Source organism: Oncorhynchus kisutch, linkage group LG3, assembly GCF_002021735.2.
Source record: "Oncorhynchus kisutch isolate 150728-3 linkage group LG3, Okis_V2, whole genome shotgun sequence".
Classification (NCBI taxonomy): Eukaryota; Metazoa; Chordata; class Actinopteri; order Salmoniformes; family Salmonidae; genus Oncorhynchus; species Oncorhynchus kisutch.
The window spans coordinates 37,741,398-37,766,531 of NC_034176.2; the positions used below are offsets into that span (position 1 = coordinate 37,741,398).

Below are 25,134 nucleotides of genomic sequence, written 5' to 3' on the forward strand. Positions count from 1 at the left end.
CTTCTGGTGTTTTTCAGAGTCAGTAGAAGGCTTCTTTAGTGTCCTCTATGTTTTCATAACAGTTACCTTAATTAATTGCCTACCGTCTGTAAGCTGTTAGTGTCTTAACGACTGTTACACAGGTGCATGTTCATTAATTGTTTATGGTTCATTGAACAAGCATAGGAAACGGTGTTTAAACCTTTTTCAATTAAGATCTGTGAAGTTACTTGGATTTTTACGAATTGTCTTTGAAAGACGGGGTCCTGAAAAGGGGATGTTTCTTTTTTTGCTGAGTTTAGTTACTGAAAGCTTTGTTAGATCTCTAAGGTGTTTGTGTCTCTCGCTCCCTCTCTTTCTTCAGGGAGGAGAGTGAGAGTGTGCTGACACTCAAAGGACTGACCCCCACTGGGTCGCTGCCTCTAGGAGTGTTGTCAGGGGGCAAAGAGACCTTGCATACCGGTACGTGTCTCTCTCCCCCTCCTCACCCCCTCAAACTCCCCTCTCCTCCCGTACCCTGCTGTCTCTGTCTTTCTCTCTCTCTGAAGCCCCCATGTCCCCCATGCCCTACCCCCACAGAGGACCTTGGGGTGTCATTTAACACTGCCGTTCTCCCTGCGCTAACAACACAGGCTTAGCCCAACCGCACGGTAAACTGAAGGATGTACGCTTCACTGAACGTTTTTCAATTTTTACATTTCATTATGGAAAACAAATCATAGACCCTGCTCCTCTGTGTTCCGTTTTCAATTATGCAGTCGAGAGGGAAACTATCACTGCCACTGAAGCCTACATATGGGACGCAGCCTTTGTCTGTTTGGGGCTCTGTGTCAAGCCAGCTGTCCGCTTTGGGTAGTAGTCTTGAAAACCCGACCCGAGGCAACAGAGAATGGTTTCAATGACTCTCTTGGCATAGAGGAACTACGTCACTGCCTAAAATACACCGCCTTTTAGTTTATGGTAGCTGATGTGCCATCTAGTCAAATGGCTACCCAGCAGTTCACTATAAGATCTATTCAGCGCATGTGACAAATTTGATTTAATGCGAACTAGCCACTTAATGCACTCGTTAAAAAAAGAACCTCTTTGTTCTCCATCTTGCTAGCTATTATTTAGTTTTTTATTAAAGCCGATAAAGTAATAACGAAGGCAGTGTCGTAGTTCTTCTTTGCCAAAAGTCATTGAAACCAGACCCTAGTCACAGTGTTGCCTAGGGCCAGGTTTTCGAGACTAGTTGGGTAGAAGGTTAGGGAGACTGAGCTGTGGGCGGGCGGGCGGTTGGAGCGGTGCTGGACCAAAGTGGCCTGTCACTGATGTGGTCAACCAGCCCAGCTAAAGGTCAACCAGCTCAGCCAGCTGGGGGAATGCACACACACTGCACAGGAGGACCTGGTCTGTCAGCAGGGAGGAGAGAAGGGAATGCTGGGGGTTGGGGGCTGGTCTCCTCCCAGGCGAGGCAGAGGTGTAGCGAATAGAGTTAGAGCTGTGAGCATTCGGACGGAAACCACATGACATGACCTTTACCAGAATGCCGTTGTCTGTATGCGTCCCAAATGGCATCCTATTCACAATAGAGTGTACGACTTTTGACTAGAGCCCTATAGGCAATGGTCAAAGGTATTGCACTGTATATAGAATAGGGTGCCATTTAGGGGACGCACCCTGTGTCTGTCAGTCCCTCCAGTCAGATGTGTGTTCTGGTTCATTACATCCCGTTTGTTGTTTCTCTTCACTGCTTCCTAGCAGTACTCTAGTGACATTTTAGGGATACGCTGTCCAGTTTTGACTGCAGTGCTCTTTAAAAACATGCCGTGCCAAATTAAGAAGGGAAATGCCTTAGCCTAGCTATTTCTATTCCACTCCTTAGAAGATGTTTTATTGTCACACACACCGGATAGCTGCATCGAAATCACCCGAGTGGCGCAGCAGTCTAAGGCACTGCATCGCAGTGCTTGAGGCATCACTAAAGACCAGAGTTCGATCCTAGGCTGTGTCACAGCTGGCCGTGATTGGGAGACCCATGAGGCGGCACACAATTGGCCCAGCGTCGTCCGGGTTAGGAGAGGGTTTGGCAGGCAGAGATGTCCTTGTCCCATCACGTTCTAGTGACTCCTGTGGCGGGCTGGGCGCATGCACGCTGACACGGTCGCCAGGTGCACGGTGTTTCCTCCGACACGTTGGTACGGCTGGCTTCCGGGTTAAGCAGGCATGTAAAGAAGAAGTGCGGCTTGGCTTGTTCGTGTTTCAGAGGACACACCGCTCTCGACCTTCGCCTCTCCCAAGAGTTGCAACGATGGGACAAGCCTGTAACTACCAATTAGATACCACGAAATTGGGGCGGGAAAAAGGGATGTCTTGCGGGCCGGGTTGCAGTGCCCGGCGGGCCGTACTTTGCCCCCCCCCTGCTCTATCCGCTAGGCTACCCGCTGCCTGAATGACTATAACAAATTAAAGATGGTCTTATAGCTAGATTCACCACCAGTTATTCTGTGAGTGACACCAGTAACAAAGCACCTCATTAAGAACAACTCAAATAGAAAGATTAAATCTGTCATCTCACCACAGTTCTCATGTCTTCATCACATCCTTTTGAAAACTGAGCCTAAACACACTTCATTATGACAATGTGAGACGTAGTGAGCTGCCTTTATTGACTTCACAGGAAATCATTTCCCTTCTCCTCCCAGCAGACTTCATCAATTGATTTGGTTCCCATAACAAGATCCAGAATAACCCTATATAAAGGCCTATGTGTGTGTGTGCTCACTGCGCAGCAAAATCCCCCTCATCTCTTTGTCCGCCCACATCTAAGCCCCAATGGCTGTTTAACGCCAGCAAGCACCATCTTAAGGACTCCAGCAGGCATCTCTCACTCTAGGTGTGTCCTTAATTACACTATATTCCCAATAGTGGACTTCTTTTGACCAGAGCCCTATGAGCTCTAAAGGAATAAAGTGCCATTAAGGATGCAGATGATTTTATCATACTTAAAACAGTTTGAGGTGTATTTGAATTGTACGGTCTCTCTGTAAGTAGCCTTTAGAAGCATTTATAACATGTGTAGATGCGGCAGGTAGCCTGGCGGTTAGGAGCGAGGGGCCAGTAACCGAAAGGTTGCTGGATTGAATCCCAGAGCCGACAAGGAAAAATCTCATTCTGCACTTGAGCAAGGCAATTAGCCCTTATTGCTCCAGGATCGCCGTCAATAATGTCTGATCCCTGGCTGTGACCCCACTCTCCGAGGACGTCTCAGGGGCAGTGGGATATGCAAGATAAACATTTCCATTTCACACCTGTACAGGTTACCCACTTGTACATACAGTGAAACAGAGCTACACAGTCAGAGGTGTAAAGTACGACTTAAGTCGTTTTTTTTTGGTATCTGTACATTACTATACTATAAATTTTTTACAACTTTTACCTCACTACATTCCTAAAGAAAATAATGTACTTTTTACTCCATACAGTTTCCCTGACACCTAAAATGACTCGATAGGTTTTGAATGATTAGCAGGACAGGAAAATGGTTTAATTCACACACTTATCAAGAGAACATCCCTGTTCGTCCCTACTGCCTCTCATCTGGCGGACTCACTAAACACAAATGCTTTGTTTGTAAATTATGTCTGAGTGTTGGAGTGTGCCCCTAGCTATCTGTAAAAAAGAAGGAAAAAAAGAAAATTGTGCCTTCTGTTTTGCTTAATATAAAGAATTTGAAATTATTTATACTTGTACATTTTATCAATTATATTTACTTTTGATAATTAAGTATATTTAAAACCAAATACTTTTAGACTTTTACTCAAGTAGTGATTTACTAGGTGACTTTTACTTGAGTAATTTTTTATGAGTGTCTTTCTCAAGTATGACAATTTGTACTTTTTCCACCACTATACACGGTGCATTTGGAAAGTATTCAAACCCCTTGACTTTTTCCACTTATTGTTACGTTAAAGCCTCATTCTAAAATTGATTTTTTTTTTAAGTTTCCTCGAACAGTACCCCATAATGACAAAGTGAAAACAGGTTTTTTGACATTTTTGCAAATGTATAAAAAATTATACAAATAAATATGTTAATTACATAAGTATTCAGACACTTTGCTATGAGATTTTAAATTGATCTCAGGTGCATCCTGTTTCCATTGATCATCCTTGATGTTTTTACAACTTGATTGGAGTCCATCTGTGGTAAATTTCAATTGATTGGACAGGCACACACCTATCTATATAAGGTCCTACAGTTGACAGTGCATGCCAGAGGTCGAAGGAATTGTCTGTAGAGCTCAGAGACAGGATTGTGTTGAGGCACAGATCTGGGGAAGGGTTCCCAAAAATGTCTGAAGAATTGAAGGTCCCCAAGGACACAGTGGCCTCAATCATTCTTAAATGGAAGAAATTTGGAACCACCAAGACTCTTCCTAGAGCTTGCATGCTCGGCCAAACGGAGGAATCAGGGGAGAAGGGCTTTGGTCAGGGAGGTGACCAAGAACCCAATGGTCACTCTGTCAGAGCTCCAGAGTTCCTCTGTGGAGATGGGAGAACCTTTCAGAGGGGCAACCATCTCTGCAGCACTCCACCAATCAGGTCTTTATGGTAGAGTGGCCAGATGGAAGCCACTACTCAGTAAAAGGCACATGACAGCCTGCTTGGAGTTTGCCAAAGGGCACCTAAAGACTCTCAGACCATGAGAAACAAGATTCTCTGGTCTGATGAAACCAAGATTGGCCTGAATGCCAAGCGTCACGTCTTTAGGACACCTGGCACCATCCCTACAGTGAAGCATGGTGGCAGCATCATTCTGTGGGGATGTGTTTCAGCCACAGGGACTGAGAAACTCGTCAGGATCAAGGAAAATATATACGGAGCAAAGTACAGAGAGATCCTTGATGAAAACCTGCTCTAGAGTGCTCAGGGACTCAGACTGGGGCGAAGGTTCACCTTCCAACAGGACAATGACCCAAAGCACACAGCCAAGACTACGCAGGGGTGGCTTTGGGACATGTCTCTGAATTGCCCAGCCAGAGCCCAGACTTGAACCCAATCAAACATCAAACACCTGACAGAGCTTGAGAGGATCTGCAGAGAAGAATTGGAAAAACTCACCAAATACAGGTGTGCCAAGCTTGCAGCGTCATACTCAAGAAGACTTGGGTGTAATCGCTGCCAAAGGTGCTTCAACAAAGTACAGAGTAAAGGGTCTGAATACTTCTGTGAATGTAATATATCATTTTGTTTTTTGCTAAATTTTCTAATAACTTGTTTTTACTTTGTCGTTATGGGATATTACGTGTATAGATTGAGGGGGAAAAAATATTCAATCAATTTTAGAACAAGGCTGTAACGTAACAAAATGTGGAAAAAGTCAAGGTCTGAATACTTTCCGAATACACTGTAAGCGCAACCTAATTCTATATTATTATAATTATTATTATACCGCCTATGTTTGTCAGGGATGTTTTTCTCCTGCCTGCCTGTGTTTTCTCTGATCGTGATGTTGATAATGGGGGGGATCTCGTCTATGATTGGTTGTTTTGGATGATTCGGACTGTCTGTTCTGTGGTTGATGATCTCTGGTTCTCTGCATTGATGACTCACTTTTCTCCTCTCACCACTACTCACATTTACATAGCCGCCGCTGAGGCAGCGGAGGCAAAAGGTACGCAAGCGGTCCCCGGATCCCTCCCTCAGTGTGTTGTTACTTTTAACCCTTCCAACAGGGCCCTCATTCTCTATGCACCCCTGTTGTCCCTTTTTTAAATGATCATTTTGTTATTGTTGTACATTCACTGTGTGTGTGTGTGATTTGTGAGTTTTGCCATGGATTGGTGTACTTCACTTTGCAAAATTGCTGCTCTTGCATTACCAGTTCCTGCTACTACTGTACATGCATGATAGGACTCAAATACAGTGGGCACTCCATTTGGTAGGAAGGACTTTAGCTTGAACCTCAACAGGCACTGTATAGTTACATTGTTCCTGGGTCCTAATTACACTATGTTGACCATTGATAACATAAGGGCAAAGCCTAAACACAATCTTCACAGATAGGCTATAGATATAGATACCGATACAGAGAGTCAGGCATTTGGCCTAACAGTGACATGTTGAGAAACAGAGACTTGTTAACAAACAGCTGTAGGCAGAGGTCACATGGGTGGGAGCTAGATTCCTTGCCACTGCTGCAGGCAGCTCGTCCCTGAGCAAAGCCAGCTAAGACTCTGCTAGCCTAGGGAGCACCTCCTTCCTCCTCCTGGCTATCCAGGGATATATTCAGGGTCTAATCCTGTTACGCTGCTTGGCTGTTGCTACTCTGTCACTGTCTGCTTCTGTTGGCATGTTACTGTTCTAGCATTCAGATACACTCTTTGATCGCATACACATTTGGAGTAGTAATAGGTAGTTTGGTTTCTGTCCAAATATATTTTGTTGATGTCAGAGCATGTTTAATAGCAGGGGTGTCAAACTCATCTTGGCCCGGGGCCCACATTCGGTCTTCAACGAGGTTCCGGAGGGCCGCACTGAAAGTTTATTTCCTCTCTGTCAAAATTTTCTGAAGAAAGTCCTCTAGCCATGGATTTTAGAATTTCCGATGCTCCCTGACTTTCTGACTTTCATTTAGGTGATTATTAGCGAGCTGGACATGGTCAAGAAACTGTATGAATGTAGTTAAATTATTGTCATTCTTTTACTCAAACCACCCGCGGGCCGGATTGGGGAGACCCCTGATTTATAGCCACCTATTAAAGCTGCAATATGTAACTTTTTGGGAAAGTTGACCAAATTCACATAAAAATGTGAGTTATGGATCTGTCATTGAAAGCAAGTCTAAGAAGCGGTAGATCTGTTCTAGGTGACCTATATCTAGGCTTCCAGATTATTATTTTTTTTGCGTGTTTTACCTTCGGTTTTGTACATCAGCTGAAAATACTATATTTTTGTTTATGGAAGAGATATTTCACAACAGTTCAGATGGTACAATGATTCTCTACAATATACTTGCTTGTTTTGCCACCAAACGGAAATTAGGCGACTATTAGAATTTTAGCAATTTCAGATTTCTGCATAGTTGCACCTTCAACTACAACTAATGTTTGCCTTGCAATGATACATTTCTCATTAACAAACCAACTAACTTAAGATGTTATTTAAAATTGCAGATCTGTTTTCTATGAGTGTAGTGTCATTGATCACATTCTCCTATTGTCAACTGTAAAACGTCCATATTTTCCTCTTATTCTAAATGTTTGCCTTATCGATTTTGTTGTTGTTGAATAGTTACTTACAGTATATCTCTCGTTTGCCCATGTTTTCTTTGTGGTTTTTACTTGGCACTTGGATTTTTACAGTAAGTCCCACATTCACTGTGAGGTGTTGTACTGTAGCTTGTTCTGTGGTTTTGTCAACAGTACTAGGACTGTGTATTCACCGTACGTACAGCTGTTGTATGTCTGCACTGTTTGTCTAAGGATGGTCAGCTATTACCTGCATTTGTAAGCATAAGAACCTGGAGTTTACTAAGGACATACAATAAAGGCAAAACAAATAGGTTAATTTTGCAGTTTTTACCTGAAGATCCTTATTGCAGATCCTTAAAAGAGATGGCTAAATATTTTTCACAAACTTTTCAAGTTGAAGCATTCAAACCATTTTTTTCCTTTGATTTCTAATTTGCCCTCTCCTCTTCCTTCTAGCTATTCAAGGCTTCTCTCCCACGAGGAAGATCAAGGACTTTGCGGAGGCGCAGAGCCTGGACAAAGTCAACGAGAGGATGCCTCCACGCAAGGATGGCCAGCAGCCGGTCAACCCAAATGCCCCCAAGAATGGCACAGACTAGGCCCGGAGAGTGACCCCCCTCTCATCCTCACCAGACACAGGCCATGGCCCTGTCTCATACACCAAAACTATCTTCTCTCGCTCTCTGTTTTCTATCTCCCTCATTCTCGCTCTCGCTCTCTCTCTCTCTCTCTCTCTATCTCTATCTATCTATCTATCTCTCTGTCCCATTGTGACTCTTCACCCAGCTGGCCTATAGTTGGACAAGCACAGGACATGTAGGTAGGGAAGACACCACCACACTGGGAGAATGGTTTCAGCCACCACAGAGTACAACCATGAAAATAAACAAAAAAACAATTTTATTTATTAAATTAATAATATTAGGTATATTATGTAATGCTACAATTGAATGAACACATACATTTCTAAGATGTTCAAATAAGCATATAACTATGGTAAATGTCAAAGATAAAGACCATTTTGTAAATTTGAGTTGAGGATTGAGGTAGCTAGTAAAGGAGACCTTATCCTTTATTAGTCAATGCAAGTGTTTCTACTGTTATTTTATGTGCTTTGCAAGGGAAAGTTGACTGAATCTACAGATATCTACAGTTTGTGTGCTCTCATACACGTTGTCCATTTAAAAAAATATATGTGTGTTAAGTAGAGAGAAAATAATGAAGGGAACGATTTGACACCATTGCAGAAGATTATTTTATACCTCCAGCAGAAGTTCAGTAGAACTGTTTTGTTCTTTCATCCAATTTCTTTGGTAAAAACCTTGAAACCACTGAATGCTATTTATGCTGCTTTGGGTCAACTTGTTGCTCCTATATTTTATAGTTAGGTTAAACAGGATTTAATTTGACAGCCTTTAGTCAATCCTTGAGAAACTGCACAGAATTTCCAAATGATAATGTCAAAGAATGAAAAAAAGACCATGACAGAATCGATCCTAGTTTGCTACGATCATTGATGTGATGTATCAATGGGCGGTGATTCATTTTTCTAGTGCTAGGTGTTCTAAATAGTTTTTTGATAGTTGTTGTTTGCAAGCTGTCACTAACCAACTGTTACTTAGTGTGTTTAACTGAGGTCAGTTGGGGGGGGTTTATATAATATATACACTGTGTGTACAAAACATTAGGAACACCTTCCTAATATCGAGTTGCACCCCCTTTTGCCCTCAAAGCAGCATCAATTCGTCGGGGCATGGACTCTACAAGGTGTTGAAAGCGTTCCACAGGGATGCAGGCCCATGTTGACCCCAATGCTTCCCACAGTTGTGTCAAGTTAGCTGGATGTCCTTTGGGTGGTGGATCATTGTTGATACACACGGGAAACAGTTGAGCATGAAAAACCCAGCAGTGTTGCAGTTCTTGACCCACTCAAGCCGGTGCGCTTGGCACCTATTACCATACTCTGTTCAATCCATGTCTCCGTTGTCTCGAGGCTTAAAAATCCTCCTTTAACCTGTCTCCTCCCCTTCATCTACACTAATTTGAAGTGGATTTACAAGTGACGTCAATAAGGGATCATGGCATTCACCTGGTCAGTTTATGTAATGGAAAGAGCAGGTGTTCTTAATGTTTTGTACACTCGGTGTAGATATTCTGCAAAGGCAAAGTTTGATTCAAAAGGGATATAGGCCGACAGTATGTATTGAAGACAGCCACCGGTACCTTGGGTGTGTGGTGCCCCCATTTGGTTAGCTTTTCTGGGACATTGAGCAGGGAGCGGCCTACTATTCTTGAGTGATGTGCTGAATGTGGAAGGAAGAAAGTCCTCATGGTGAAGAAACATACTAAACACAAGGGAAGAACAACCAGTGGTGTCTTCTCAATGCCCTCCGTGACAAGATGGTGGAGAAATCTTTCCCATGGAGCAAATGGTAACGCCACAGATATGTCCCAAAATGAACTGAAGCTTCTTCGTGTTCATTATTTTATGTTTTAAGATTTAAAAAAAATCTCTGTTGAAATAATAATGACGCTTAATTTGATTTCATATTGCTTTCCTTGTCAACGCTACATAAAGGAAATATTTGGGGCGTTTCTTGACAAAAGCTGTGTCAATGTCTCCATCTACTGTTGATTTGATGCAGATGCGTTCAAATGACTCCAATGTTGGAAACGTAAGGGAAAGCTGGCCTCCAAATTGGCTCCAATTCAATGTTTTAGTTGCTAGCAGTTTGAGGAAAGCAGTACCCCGAAGAGGAGTGGATTGAGTCATCCAGTGAGACGCTGTGAAGATTGATGTTATCGGAATTTCCATTCTTTTTAGTGGCTCTTTGTCCATCCTATGAGTTATCTCCCCCTATGACAGTTTTCACTATCTGTGGTAGAATCAAAGCTGTGGACCTACAGTGTCTCTACATTGATCATGTAGTAATGTCTGATGGTTCTTCTGAATTAATTTGATTGTGAGTATTATATGGTCTTAACATATACATAGTAATTGTTCCTCCATGGCAGGAACTGACCCTCCATGGCAGGAACTGACACTACTTTTATAACACCCGCTCTCAACCCTTTAAGGTTTGACTTGATTCTTTAGGACTTGTGACTTAATGAACCGGTGCTTAGTTTTAGCCCTAGATTTTTGGGGGCTACAACTGCTTGTCTGACACTCCTCCCGTCGCGCCACATGTAGTTATTCTATTGTGTTTTATCATTCAAGAAGAGCTTTTAAGATTTTTATTCTCATGTGAATTTTCCCTTTTATAATATATATATTGTAAGGCTTTTAAACGAGTTGCATTCAATGTGCCATGCCACTACCAAAACACACGCCAACACCTGTGTGTGACTGGTGAGGAGAAGGGAAATCAGAATGTCCCATTCTTGTGTTCAGCAGTGGTCATGGAGAGATCTTGGCGCCTGTTTCAACTCAACATGGGTCAGGTTTATCTGAGTTGTGTCATGGCCCAGATACTTTTGTTTTTTATTTAAAAATGTGATTTGTTTCTCTTCCCTGTATTGTGCTCCGAGTTAGGGGATGTACAGGCCCCGTAGGAGGGCCGTATTTCTCACCTCTTGTCAGTTTCTAAACATATCTCGAATGTACAAAAATATTTGTAATTAAAGTCTCTTAATAGCTGTAAAAAAAGGGTGAGGAAAAATAAGTCCAGTGCTTGTCATGCAAGGCCATGAAATCTATGTAGATGTATCACTTAAAAAAATAAAATTTAAATGCAATGTTTCTTGTTCTCCCTGTCGTGGCTGTCTGGAGTTTTTAGCTCTGCAGGTTTGAGGACAGTGTGCCAGATACCTTCTCGCTTCAGTTGCTCGTGTTAGGCCTACATTCTAGGTATCTCTTGATCTGAATTATACTACATGTTGCTAATCTATTCTCTACACGTCTGGTTGAATGGGTGGATGCATGTCCTCTGGTAGACTTCAGTGTCTAAAATGTTGCGAGCCGAATAGTTGTTTATAAATGTCAAAGTTCGACATAAGCAGGACAGTCATGTCAAAAATAAAAGCATTTTATGCCTGACATGTTAATCAGGTGGCATCTTTTTACAATCCGAGAGAGAGATTGTGATTACAGAAAAGGCTGTTCAAGTAATGGTATACTGTAATAGCAAATCAGACACGTTCACACACAGATACAGTGCCTTGCAAAAGTATTCAGAACCCTTGGCTTTCACTTTCTTTTAATACATTCAGTACTAAATATATTGTTGCATAAGTATTCAGCCCCTTTGTTTAGTCAAGCCTAAATTAGTTCAGGAAATAGGGGTAACAAATAGGGGTTGACATGATTTTGGAATGACTAACCCTTCCTCAGTCCCCCCCATACATACATTTTCAGCTCCCTCAGTCAATTATTGAATTTCAAGCACAGATTCAACTACAGAGACCAGGGAGCTTTTGGAAAGCTTTAAAGAAGGGCAGTGATTGATTTGTTAGTTACCCATCTACCAGACATTGAATATCTCTTTTAAACATGGTTAATATAATACTGTGGATTATGTATTAAATCACCCAGATACATAGTCATCCAGGTGTGTAAAGATTTGACTTCCCCAAGAAGACTGACAGCTGTAATCTATGCCAAATGTGTTTCTACCATGTAGTGACTCAGGGAGCTGAATAATTGTGCAACGACTATTTTAGTTACATTTTTATTCATCTTTAAAAAATACTTGCCTTTGACTGTGTATTTTGTGTTGATTGCCAAAATGACAAATCAATTTGAATCCCACTTTGTGACAAAATCCAAGGGGTCTGAATAGTTTTGCAGTTGTATTCTCAGAATTTAAGAATGTTCTATAAAAAAATAGAAAAAAATATTTAAAAAATATTTAAATTCTTGCTCACTAGAATTCCTAAATCTAAAATTGAGTTACTTTATCAGTATTGAGCATGTATTTTTTTTTATACAGAACTTTAGTCAGCAATGGCTGTGCTCAGTAAATCTTTGAATTAATAAAAAATATTTACTGTAGACTCAGCACTCAGCCAAAGTCAGGAATATACAGTCACCATTGATAAATGTAATAGTATGAAAATAAATGGCATATTATCACATACTGAACACTCACTCCCTGACATGGCAGTGACAAATAAATTACAGGTAGAAAATGAATACTAAAAAGTGTCATTTTTTAAGACGTTCCTTGTAAAGAGGACTCCTCAGTCCTTTCCATATTTGTGACTATACTGAGTTTACCCATCATGCACATCATTGGCACAAACACATTCCTTGGGCTTCATAGGTAGCCTGAGTGCCAGTCTGTTTGTGCCATCATGCCAATTCCTTGTCACTCGTTGTCATGCCAAACACTGAGCAATGGAGTTGGCCAGAGCACAAAGAGATCTGGGACCAGGCTTTTTCAGAAGTGGTGGCAGAGCCAACTTGTCTCTAGTCTAGGGTTCTGTAAAATTATCCCAAAGAAGTGAGGTCTCTGGACTGACTGTGCACTGGCTGGCCTAGCAGTTGTGGCCCTGCATTTGAGGTCTTGGTAAGGGTTGAGATCCTCATGTTTCCACTCTTCTCCTTTAGATGTTGGCATCAGACACGTGGTGGTGGTGGTGGTCTCAGAGCCTGAGAGAAAGTAATATTTACTTAATACTAAATGTTATTCCCATTCATATCTAAATGGATTAATTCACCTATGTGCCATTGTAATATCTAAAATTATGCTAATAGTCTCTTACCTGTCGTGCGGCCCTGAAGTCATAGACCGGGACTTGTGATTGGTTAGCAGCTGGAGGGGGTGGGGGCGGAGCTACTTTTGGTCGCTTGGGCTGGAAATAGTAAAGCTATTCATAAATAGGCAACAGAGCACGGACACAAGAACCTTATCAACCAAGACCAACATTGAGATGATACTGTATAAATCAAAAGGTATTTCGTTACCTGCTGTGGCATAGCTTTATTTTGGCTGGGAATTGGCAGTTTATGGATGTGGTTGTCCACGTCATGGATTTTCTTCTGGGTATGGTGGCTGGTGGATGGGCAGACAGATTTGTATTTTTATCCAGGAAGTCCCAATGATGTCAGAATACATATTTTACAATGGAGACCTGACAATTGAGTACATCTTAATATATCAAAGAATTCTCTTAGCAGTGAATGTTTATATATGCCCCACGTGGTGGACTAACCTAGGCAGAGTGGGGGACTGTCGTCTCTTCTTTAGAAACACAGCCACTGCCCCAGCAATAGCAGCCAGAAGCAGCAGAGAGACTGTCACTGCAATGCCAATCACTCCTTCTACAATCACACATAAGAGAGGTTGGCAAGGTTAAGGAAAGGTCTATACAGAAGTTGAATACAATGAAAACAGACCAAACCTATTGGCAAAACTATACATAAAGATGCTCAAATTCCTGTAGTAACACTAATTACTCTAGCAATATTGGAGTAACATGTAAATAAAGTAAAGGCTTAAATCTTGTATCAATTGAAACTGTTTTTTTAACACGATTTTCAGATTTATGTTGTTAGGGGCCTACCTCTGGAGAGGCCCGTGAAGCTTCCATCCTTTGTATCACAGCCTGGAAGTGACCATCCAGGTTCACACTGGCACTCCATTCTGTGATTACACACCTGCAGTGTCACAACACAGAAACGCATACATTATAATAAAGGCAGGGGTCTTCAACCTTTACTTGCCTAGGGAACCCCCTCCCAGGCAAACCCGGCAACCCCATAATACATTAACAAAAAGGTGAATGATAATGGAAAGACGAAGTAATCACAATTTTAAAATGAATAGATTTGGTAGATAGTTTCGTTATTTTTGACCTTCCCACATACATTTTTTTTAGAGGAAGTATAAATTCTAACAGCCTATCAGCATGAAAGGTAACCCCAAACACATTTTTGCTAAGAGCAGCTGTTTAGCTGGTTAAACAAAGGTTAGCCATGTGTTGGCAAAAATGTATGTCCAAGTCAAGAAAGCTTACCAGCAGCAAATTGCCGTAATGGTGCGTTTTCAAAGCCTATGTCAAATAATCCAGTGAGTGCAATTGGCTCCAATGAGTGTAATTTGCTCAATATTTGGAGTTGAGAATTTAAAAATTGACATTAGAAAGAAAATATTATCCTTTTCCTACAGCAGGTATGTAATTCAAAATTAGTTTGGCTTTTTCACCAAAAAGAAAGCGCAACCAAGAAACACTTGGAGGAGAGACGTCCAAGCAGAGATGACAAAAAGCAGCCTCAACTGGTGAGGCCTGGAAAATCTTGCCTCAAACCGAATGAGATGGAGAACATTTGTCAATGGCCTATGCTCCTTATTAGCAGTGTTTCTTCCTGAGATCACAAATACCAAACCAGCGACGGGGTGCTGTACTCACAGCATGTCCTTTGCACCGTGCTGAGCAGTTGGTGGCTTTGGGTCCGTAGGCTGTCTCAAGATCCACACACTCGTTCTCGCTGCACACCTTTAGAATAGAAGACAGGAATGGGCACAAGAATAAATGAGAAAATAACACGGTACACATTCAATTTGATTTCATTTCTAAAAACTAGAGGTAGCCCCAGTAGCAACAGACAAAAGTAACCTTACCTTCCCATCATTACACTTGGTCCCCGTGTTCACCTGTCCAAAGTCACTGGTGTGATCACCGTAGAATGTGGCTTTGCAGTCGGAGAATTTCACCATGCGACCATAGTTGGGGTCATCATTACCGTTCTTGCAGAAGAGTTTCCCGCACTGCACATCTCTACAGAGGAGAGCGTCATATCAGTGACATGCCGCTTAAATAAGCAACACCACAATCTGAGTAGTAAAAGCAGCCTATTGAAATAACATGGTATTGCTCGTTAGGCCTCACTGGCTCTGGCAGGGGATGAACTGGTCCTGTGAAGGCCGTCTGCAGTAGGCATAGTACAGTCCTCTGGTGTTCTGGTTATAGCAGTACGTTGTTGCCTTTTCAGCAGCTGAGGAGGGAATAACACCCAATGTTACACAATGCATTAGAGTAGTTCAGCAAGGAAACACCACGTGTACGTTTAACCATATATTAGAACATATTACAACGCATAGTCTTGGCGTTAGGGTTCTGCTCCTTCAGGGTATCTGCCAGAGCGAAGCGTCATATGAAGATGATAATATAACTACAGGCAGTGAGCACGATATATATCAGATACACCGATGGAAGAAACAGAACCCACAGGTGGAGGCTGGGGTGGTGGTGGGATATCAGAAACCGCAAACATAGCGAGTAACAGCTAGTTACAGCAGCAAATGTAGCAAGAGACACCAGGGCATGGTTGCGCATGACATCCGGCATTGAAGAAGCATTTTTATAATTGGTCAAATTTAAATAGCATGTAAATAGAGTTTGAATCAAATTGGTGCAGTATCTGCTGATACGACCACGCTCGTGTTTCCCTTCTGGGCTGAACCACCAGGTGTCAAAAAGGCTGCAACAACAAAAGTTACAATTTTTTCCAGACTTTAAACATTAGCATTAGAATACACTTGACTTGACCATTTCATGACAGAAAATGTATCTTTAAAAAAAGACCAGAAGAGCTAGCTACCTCCATCACCTGATCTAATGAGAGGTGACTCCGTGATGACGAGACAGGGAAATGCTTTCACACTTACATGGGCCATACATTTTCACACACTGGTCATGATGCTGTGGACACTGGCCGTTGCGGCAGTAGCCCCTCCCTCTGTCACAGGAGATCCCATTGACAGAGAAGACGTCCTCAGGACAGACGGCTGAATTCCCTGTGCAGTACTCCGCTAGGTCACAGTCGTCATGTTTCCTTCTGCACTCTGTGGACGAGGCCATGATCTGTGGAGAGTGGTTGTTGCTATGTTCACTATCACTAGCTTGTTAGTCTCCCGACAGTCATGAGTATAGAATGTATAGTCTATTAGCTTGGTGAAGGAGATGTGAAGCTGCATCTGTACTCTGAATCCACTCCGATTGCCGAAATAGAAGATTAATTTAGTCTGACTGACGCGCAGATCCACGTGTACACCGCGAGTTGCTTTTGCCAGACTAGTTCTAAACAAAATACGCATTCAAGAGGATTTGTTTTCAAGTGATGACATGGAAAATATTCTGCTTCCACTAATTCCATTCTTTTTTAAGTTTGATCAAATAAAGGAATGCAAGTGAAATGTCTTCAATGCACTTCGAGTCATAAAAAGCCTTTGACATAGTTATACGTGTCTGCTGCATGTTCTCGAGAGGGCTGTAAGAATCAAAGGAACACATCCGGATGTCTAGAGCAGACGGAGAGGCATGGTGGCTATGTGGTCGGGTCTCACCTTACAGTCTTCACAGCACTCTCCTGCAGCACACTCTGAGCCTTTGGTCAGTGTGCAGCTGGTGGCATTACAGCAAGGGTTTGTACACTCCTATAACATCAACATCCTACATGTCATTATGATGATGCTATGAGGGGGATCAGAAAGTTATTAAGGAATGAGAACATAATGTACGTCCATCCAGTGTGTAAGTTGTCTCAAAGTCAAGCCACTATGTATGTGTAGGCTTTAACTAGATAACTTGGTTTCCCCACTCCATGTTTACCTCTAGAGTATTATACCACAGTAAGACACGCTAACTAACTAAAACAAACATTGTACCCCAGTAGGCTATGAATAGGAATTACAAGCATCTGATACAAACACGACTTGGCAGGAGAGGTGTAGTTTAGCAAGATAGTTACACAAAAACATGGTATCTTATACGACTGACTTAACAGGTCTGGACAGATTAACGTGAATGAACTGCTCTGCACACTTAACTCCCTCTGACTGGAATGTAAACAGATGTTCATTGATTGTTACTTTCAAAATGTCCTTTACCAGATCACCATATAGCCGTGAATATCGTACTATATGTGGAAATGTATAGACTGCAATGTCTGGAAATGTGAATCATCTAGTGAATCTTATCATTGCATTACTGCTATGTTAGTAAATATGTACATTTTCTAAGGCTGGTGGTGGTGGATATATATATATATATATATCAGGATAGGCCTGTGCTTGTTAAAGGCATTCTCCATTTTGCCCCTAGCTAAGGAAAACAGGCAAGATCACGCACGTAAATCTGAAATGTTATTCCCAGAAATGTAATGTAATCACTTGACATACTTGTATTAACTCCACGAGAACCAACTTTTGTCTGATTTGATTGCTACATTGTTGATCTAAATGGTGGGTAGATGGAATAGAATGAGAAGGTTAATTCACCTCCAGGGAGCCACAATCACACTCCTCTCCTCTCTCCAGAAAGCCATTCCCACACACTGGGGTTGATTCCACATTTCGGTAGTCTGGCTTGTTCAGTAGGCACTCAGGGTTACGATTATACAGGAACTGGTCATAGCTCAAACTACTGCAGCTACTGAATGACTTTGGGATATCCCAGCTGAAAGAAAAAAACTGTTAAGTTACCCATAAGGTCATTTACTGACTTTCAATATAACCACTGTAGCACAAACCACTGTGCTGTCCAAGGGGTTAGTACTCTATGGCTGCTCTGTGTGTGTTATGAGCAGAGAAAACAATGCCTGTAAGTATTCTTTAATACAAGTTCCCTCTTGCTTGTAAACCACAATCAATCATATGGTTTATCATTGACAGCATTCCAATCTAGTCACAACATTATATATCTTGAAACTTTTCATAATAACAGTCCTTACCTGAGGGCCCCAGCCATTACACAGCTATTCCCAGAACAAGCACAGGCACTGGAGTCATCGTGGTTCATGCCCAGGTTGTGGCCCATCTCGTGGGCCAATGTGGCCCCCACAGCTATGGCCCTGGGGTTGTGATCCTGTAAGGAAGTAAATAGTTAACATGAAATAGAATTGACTGTGTTTGATGACATGTTCTATCAGTGAAACTAACCTGGATGAATAGGTTAGAGATTAAATTGATATAAAATGACTGTCACTGTCTCATTCTATCAAAATGCGCTAAGATCTAATCGAGCTTCCTTTTTCTGATTTAGACATCTTGTTCTGCATGTTGGTTGATTAGAGCAAAAAGCAACTTCTCCTTTTGAAAATTCCTACGTGGCTTTGATATGAGTCAGAAACATTTATTCTACTGTCAATCTTTACTACAAAGTGTAAATAGGATACTTTTGCTCATAAAATCTGTCTCGTCCAAAACTGAGATTTAGGAAAAAATTGTGTGTCACAGAATAAAGGGTTCGCAATTTTTTTCCACCCTTGGGTTGGGTTTGTTTAAATCCTGCACGAATGCCCACAGCACCGAAATAATCCTCAATTGATAGCGCAGCTGCATGCAACCCGATCGTAATGCCCAATGACATTCGATATCCCGGGCTATTTAGGGACCATCAGTAAATTACACAATGTACATGGGAAATAAAAATGATGTCAATAGCTTCAAATTTCAATGACTTAAAAAACTCAAACCAACTATAAGTTGTAGAAATTCATTCACAAATATTGAAAACATTTAATGAGACAACTAAAGTTGTGCAACATGAAAATATTGTCCCATTTACATTGTGTAATTTATTGATGGTCCCTAACTAGACCCAGAGAAGTCTTTAATGACTTCTCTGGGGCTAATGATTACACTTTTCATAATTTTTTTCCACATGAGTCATTTAGCAGATGCTCTTATCCAGAGCGACATGAAGTAGTGAGTGCATATATTTGTTGTACTTTTTTGTATTCCTGTGGGGATTGAACCCAAGAACCATGCTCTACCAACTGAGCTAGATGGGACTGTAAAATACATTTCATTACCATGCCATTTTTCTCACAACTATTTCTAAAGAAGTTAATCTTGCAATTCAATCTTTTCCCTTTCTGCTTTGTAAACGTCACATTTTGAATACTTGGTAGAACCTCTCCATTGTCCCATTTGACTTCTTCTTCAATTCCTCAAGCAAAAACGATCCTACTTCCACATTTCAAATAATGGCAACTTATTGTGTAGGCAAAATGTACACCTAATGAATGTACTTTACCTGGACCACCCCAGCAGAATGACCTGAACATAGAGTGCCGATAAAGGCCAGACCCACCGTCGATCCCTCAAAGTCAATGCCACTGAAACACAGGGAACAAGAAACATGTCAACCCCACATACGTATGTATTCATGTCAGCCACAGTGTTTTTGTGCTGCCTATGTATTCGTTGTTTTTGTTTGTTTACTCATGGATATGCGACGAATGACGATTACTTTCACTCAGGATGAGCAACTGAATATTAGAGACACATTGCCAGCTGTTTTTGTTCACAAACTTTTGTCCTCAGTCACCAAAATACTGATATTGTATCTGTATGATGTCTGTGGACTGGGTATGTGTAATTATGTAGTGGGTGGTTCGTGCCCTGAATGCTGCTTGGCTGAAAGCTGTGGTATATCAGACCGTATTCCATGGGTATGACCATTATTTTAATTTTTTTACTGTTCTAATTACGTTGATAACCAGTTTATAATAGCAATTAGGCACCTCGGGGGTTTGTGGTATATGGCCAATATACCACGGCTAAGGGCTGTGTGCAGGCACTCCGCATTGTGTCGAGCAAAATGGAGCAGCCTTAAGCCGTGGTATATTGGCCGTATACCATCCGTCCTCAGGCCTTATTGCTTTAATGTACTTGGTGAATAAAGAAGATTATGATCCTGATGTCAAATACCCATGTTATGAATTCTTCAATATGAGTCTATCAAGAATAACAATGTTCCAAACCAAGATGGCCTAATCAGGTGACCATCAGCTGACCCTATAAAGGTGTCTGACAAGCACACACTAAAAGAGAAAAACAATTTTTAAGCCACTTCGATACCGCTACGAACAGAAGTGACCTTTTTCGTAACAGGTTAGGAGAATTAGGGTTAGCAAAAAATGATCGCCTAACCTGCTACGAAAATCACTTCCGGTCGTAGCTGTATCGAAGTGGTGTGAAAAGTGTCCCCAAACCAAACATTTCATGGTTTGGCAGACATTGGAGGACTTGCGTTCATGTCCAAAGTGAATGTTATCTGCCTCTTATTTTATACTCACTGTTTACCTTATATTCAACCATGAGTGACTCACAGAGATGAAACACTTAAACCAGTCAGAGATAGAGGTGAGGACATTTAGACAAACAATTCCATTTCTTTGGCTGAGTCCTATAGTTACCTGATTAGATCTGCGTTGTGGCCTACCTGATGACGTGTGTATGTCCAGGCCTACCCAATGAGGTGTGAGTTGGGGCTTACCTGATGAGGTTTGTGTTGGGGCCTATCTAATAAGGTGTGTACGTCATGGCTTACCTGATGAGGTGTGCGTTGTCGTGGGGCTTAGTCTTGACCAGGTCGTTGTTCCTCCACGTGGTAAAGGCGTCCAGGGTGGCGCCAGCAGGGGCGGTCACTGATATCTTATCACTGTCTGACCACACCTCCAGACCAACCAGGGCAATAAAGGTGTTGAGGGGCTTATACACCTGCAGGCAGATTTGTTTCATGGTTAGGTTAAACTCTCCCCATTAAAACAATTAGGGGTGGTTTAGCAGAACTAGGCCTAATCGGTGTCCTGGAAACCATTACAGTTCATCGGAAAGCAATTAAAACATAGAGTGGTTTGAGTTGAATGACCTTCATAAGGCAGAGAAGCAAACAAGTACTGTCCAAGCAGAGCCAGAACATCAAAAAGTTGTGGTGATAAACTGATTAAATGTGAAGGTGTTTGATATTCGGTTACCAGGCCAACAGGGACACGGTGCTGTAAGGGGATCTCGTAGGTATGTAAAGCTGGCATCACCATGTGACTGACTCACCATGTTGACAAAGTTAACCACTTCAAATATCCTCTTACGCAGCTCTCCCCGATTACTCTCCATCTTCTTGTACTGAAACAGTATGGATGCGATATGTTTTAGTGCGCACAGGAGAACAACGGACACCCTGTCACGATGCATTGCTCACCAATTAGATATGATTATTAACATTATTTTATAGATATTATGTTGCTTTCCTAAATATTATTTGGTCAAAAAATATTGGCCAAATAAATGATAAGAATGAAATGTTGAAGTTTATTGTGTTGATTCGGGTACAGGTGAGGCACTTGTGTTTCTGGTGTATTGTCAGTTCTTACCTCACGGTTGTCTGCAACGAGGACAAGCTCAACATATTTTTGCTGTTGAAGTATAGATGGACCCTAGTAAACAGGAAAACGTTGTGGTTAGAAGTGGAGGGCGCTAAACCAATGTGAGTTGAGGTGCAACCAATAAAGGATTGGGATCATCATTGAAAAGGCTCAACGCTCGCTCACCACTAAAAACTCAATGTTTTATTCACGCAAAGTAAAAAATGTGTTGTTTCGGCCATCAATGGCCTTCATCAGAACACATCATTTCCTGTTAGGGAATATCAGACTATATTTAACTAGGGCGTATTCATGGATTGGATGTCTTACTGAGGCTCGAGAACGGCTCCTGCTAGTAATGGAAGGGTAGTCTTCGTTCCAGGTAATATTAGTGACTCCACACAGCATAGGCTTGGAGCTCTGGTCCTCGTATTTTAGCACTGCGTGATCACCATCATCCCCCCCTGACAGGGGCTCAATCAGGTACCTTTGGGCGGCCGTTCTGAAATATCCACTAAAATAAAAACACATAAGACATTATACAATCGATTTAGGGGATGAAATAGTGTTTCACTGTGGACTAATAGGAATGTAGTGCTGCCTGCCTGAGTCCATCGCAGGTGCTCATGCTGACCGTAGACTCACTGTCATCCACAATACTGCCGTGATAGTAGCAGTGATCCTGGAGAAGAGAATTAAGTAGAAGGCGAGGTTAAAGGGCCTTAATCAAGACACTTATAAACAGCCTACGGCTACCTATCAAGGGTATGTTCTAATCACTTACCATATCCTGAGGCGTAGAGGTGACTGGTGTGCCATCCTCAGTGTAGTAAGTCTCACTATAGTCTTTCGTGAGTAATTCCCTGAGGGGATTTTTTTTTTTTAAGTTATTTATTACATAATTTCCTTAGACTGACCTACATGTTCAAAGGAATTCATGAGGTGATAACAAAATTCATGTATTTTAAAAAATATATATTTGAGGATGCAGTGTGTGGCTACAAATGGCAACTAAGATAAGACTGTGGAAAGACAGTTCTCCACATAGTGCCGTTCCTTATTTAGGGGAAAGAAGAAGCATGTGATAATCCTACTCGTGTGAGAGGTCAACATTTTGGAGAATGAGATAGGAGTCTTTTGCCAGAGTACATACCTATTCTTCTCCAGATGCATCTCAATGTCTCTCCCACCCACTCTCATTGCATACTTCAACGTTTCTGGCCTGGATGACTGAGAGAGAGGATTAGGATTAGTTGATACCATAGATATAATCTCTCCTCAGTATATTAACATGGTCTCTTATACCACTTTGTTACAAGCAGTAAACACAATTGTTAACAAAGAATAGGTTGGCATTGAGGTCTACAGAGTACTTCACAGCAAAACAGCTCCTGTGCAGGAAGGAAGAACAGGAGACGAATGTACCTCGGTTTCTCTTTTCCGCAGAGTATGTAGTCTGATGGGTCGGACTACCTCATAGTCCCTCACTCCTTCAAGAGGAACATGACTCACTGTGGGGAGAGAACGTGAGGGATAGAGAGAGTTCAAGAATGGACCATCTTTGTCTGTTTCCATTCTATTCTAAACGTGTCATAAGCTGAACCTTGTTTTCAGGCATTGACTGGTCCATTGGTAAGGAACAGTCAGATGGCAGCATAGCAGTGTTTTACCCTTGAACTACAGCAGTATAACCCCAGCTTTCCTTATATTCAATGCATTTCATTCACGTTTACACATTGTCTAATAAAACTACAGTATGAATACCTCAGATACATGATGAACACAGGCTGTTTGACCCTCGTATATGATCATTATACTAGGTGCTGTTTTGTTAGAGAGTGTTTGTCAAGGGCTGACACATGGACAGATGTTTTTTTAGTTTTTCCTCATTACCCTTTCTTGTTCTATGTCAGGCCTGTTTGATTTGTACTTGACCTTGGCCCATTGAGCCATGATTGGGCCGTAGAGGAACATTGGGAATTATGTAATTAAATTGGTCATCTCGTTTCCAGACACTTCCACAGCACAAGGTTTTGACATATGGGCGATGTCCACCACAATCAGTGTGAGTTTACCAGATAATGCAATAATCTCTGTCTTGTCATTCCATCCATACAGCACCTGGTGTGTCAACACTTACTAACACTACTAAAGTGATGTTTCCCAATAGTCGCTTTGAGAATGAGACTTGGCTAAGGATTTATCACTATAAATCAGTGATTCTTGACTGTTGGAGTGGGAGGTTTTGAAAGGGTTGGGGGTGTCTGAGTAAAAAATAAATCACTTAAACCGCAAAAACACAGTAGAAAGTGATTAAATAATTTAATCTCTGAACAATTCTTCTTCAGTCAGTATTTTGAATATAGAGCTATTTGCAGTGCTGTTCAGCAGATTTGGTTGATTTTTGGTCTCTAACCGGTGAGCTTATTAACATCAAGAATATGGGCAAAATTGAATTATTGACAATGAAAAGGTGGGAATGTTGTTCCCTTGTTATACAATTGCTACATTTACTATCAATATAGCAGTAAAAAAATAATAATCCAGATGGCATTTTAGCAATTTTTCTCTCTGTATCTATATACTCACTGTACTGTTAATGCAACCAGTCTGAATAAAGTGCCCTTTGAATATGGCTGACTAGGGCTTAACCTGTGCCATTGTGCTGTGAGGAGACGGGTGTATCCAATGACTTACCTGAGAGATTGAGGGAGGCAGTTAGGGTAAAGATCCACAATAGACGTGTATGTGTCATTGTCGAAGTGCAAACAGCTACTGAAACACAAGTGATGGTCTGAGGGGCTTAATGGGTTACCTGGTTGCATGCTCATGTGATACCATCTACAGGCCACACCTTATTGGGCGGCCCTAGCCTGTCAGTGATGGAGTTTGTTTTTCATGGCCCAGTGGTGTTCATGGCCACTTCCTGTTAGTCATAGCTAGTGTACACACAACTTGATACAGTGCCTGTGTTTCCCAAATGGCACCCTATTACCTATAAAGTACACTACTTTTGACCGGTAGTGCACTATAAAGTGAAAAGTACTGTATGAACACATGTATTTACTTAGTTAATCTCTGTAATGTTGTGACTAAGGGTACAATGAGAATATATATATTTGGCGCGTATGACAAATAACATTTGATTTGGTATCTATCTCGGTATATTTTTCAAAACATCGTACACATTTAAACAGAACATTTCAATTACATGTAAGCAATATTCACCACTTACCACACTGACCAATCACTGAGTCATATTAATGTTATTATATTATTTTACTCATGTGAGTCCTGGCCTCCGGTAAGCTGTTTTTGTCTGTTAGGAGAAACTAACCTTTGAGAGTAAAATAAATACAAAATGGTGAGGAAAATATAGCACCACAAGAGGGCAATCTCTCCTCATAATACCTCAGGCTCTCATCCCAAGTAAATCACTGCAGTCCACAGTGGAGCTCAGCTCAGAAGCCTGCCTGTTCTGCCTGCCTTTCTTCCTGCTCTGCCTCCCTGCCTGCCTCTCTGCCTCCCTGCCTGCCTCTCTGCCTCCCTGCCTGCCTGCTCTGCCTGCCTTTCTTCCTGCTCTGCCTCCCTGCCTGCCTCTCTGCCTGCCTTTCTTCCTGCTCTGCCTCCCTGCCTGCCTTTCTTCCTGCTCTGCCTCCCTGCCTGCCTCTCTGCCTGCCGTTCTTCCTGCTCCGCCTCCCTGCCTGCCTTTCTTCCTGCTCTGCCTGCCTCTCTGCCTCCCTGCCTGCCTTTCTTCCTGCTCTGCCTCCCTGCCTGCCTGCTCTGCCCAGGCAGGTCACCCGTGATATAAGTCAGTATTCGA

At 41.9% G+C, this 25,134-nt stretch overlaps 2 protein-coding genes across 8 annotated transcripts in view; one reads left to right on the forward strand and one right to left on the reverse strand.

The window, feature by feature from the left end:
- The window catches only part of ppp3cca (protein phosphatase 3, catalytic subunit, gamma isozyme, a), a 72,626-nt gene extending 61,668 nt beyond the window's left edge, over nt 1-10,958 (forward strand). For 2 of the 6 annotated variants that reach the window (XM_020474435.2, XM_020474443.2), the window contains exons 12-14: nt 344-441; nt 5,611-5,637; nt 7,673-10,958. In XM_020474435.2, the coding sequence (XP_020330024.1) occupies nt 344-441; nt 5,611-5,637; nt 7,673-7,815 (268 nt within the window). In that variant the 3' untranslated portion in view covers nt 7,816-10,958. The remainder of the gene's footprint in view (nt 1-343; nt 442-5,610; nt 5,638-7,672) is intronic. The other 4 variants (XM_031805545.1, XM_031805551.1, XM_020474447.2 and 1 more) reach the window with 2 other exon arrangements.
- Nucleotides 10,959-11,228: 270 nt separating this feature from the next.
- Nucleotides 11,229-24,133, reverse strand: LOC109882360 (zinc metalloproteinase-disintegrin-like brevilysin H2a). 2 transcript variants are annotated; one of them, XM_020474470.2, is made up of 22 exons: nt 24,009-24,133; nt 22,737-22,822; nt 22,465-22,541; nt 22,096-22,174; nt 21,917-21,993; nt 21,642-21,825; nt 21,321-21,383; nt 21,001-21,072; nt 20,498-20,667; nt 19,199-19,280; nt 17,892-18,025; nt 17,440-17,617; nt 16,507-16,596; nt 15,829-16,024; nt 15,050-15,155; nt 14,782-14,938; nt 14,570-14,656; nt 13,724-13,817; nt 13,373-13,481; nt 13,125-13,212; nt 12,923-13,012; nt 11,229-12,809 (listed from the first exon to the last, which is right to left on the reverse strand). In XM_020474470.2, exons 1-22 carry the CDS (start codon nt 24,064-24,066, stop codon nt 12,777-12,779), a joined length of 2,310 nt encoding a protein of 769 aa, XP_020330059.1. In that variant the 5' UTR covers nt 24,067-24,133; the 3' UTR covers nt 11,229-12,776. The 2 variants fall into 2 exon arrangements, with proteins under 2 accessions (XP_020330059.1, XP_020330053.1); XM_020474464.2 differs by having other exon boundaries at nt 12,923-13,027.
- Nucleotides 24,134-25,134: the final 1,001 nt, after the last annotated feature.

Coding starts and splice junctions, on each gene's coding strand:
- LOC109882360 (XM_020474464.2), bottom strand. CDS start 24,066: ATGACACATACACGTCTATTGTGGATCTTTACCCTAACTGCCTCCCTC. Junction 21,073..21,320: donor TCGTTGCAGACAACCGTGAG/GTAAGAACTGAC, acceptor ATACTGTTTCAG/TACAAGAAGATGGAGAGTAA. Junction 14,939..15,049: donor TTCATCCCCTGCCAGAGCCA/GTGAGGCCTAAC, acceptor TCTCCTCTGTAG/AGATGTGCAGTGCGGGAAAC.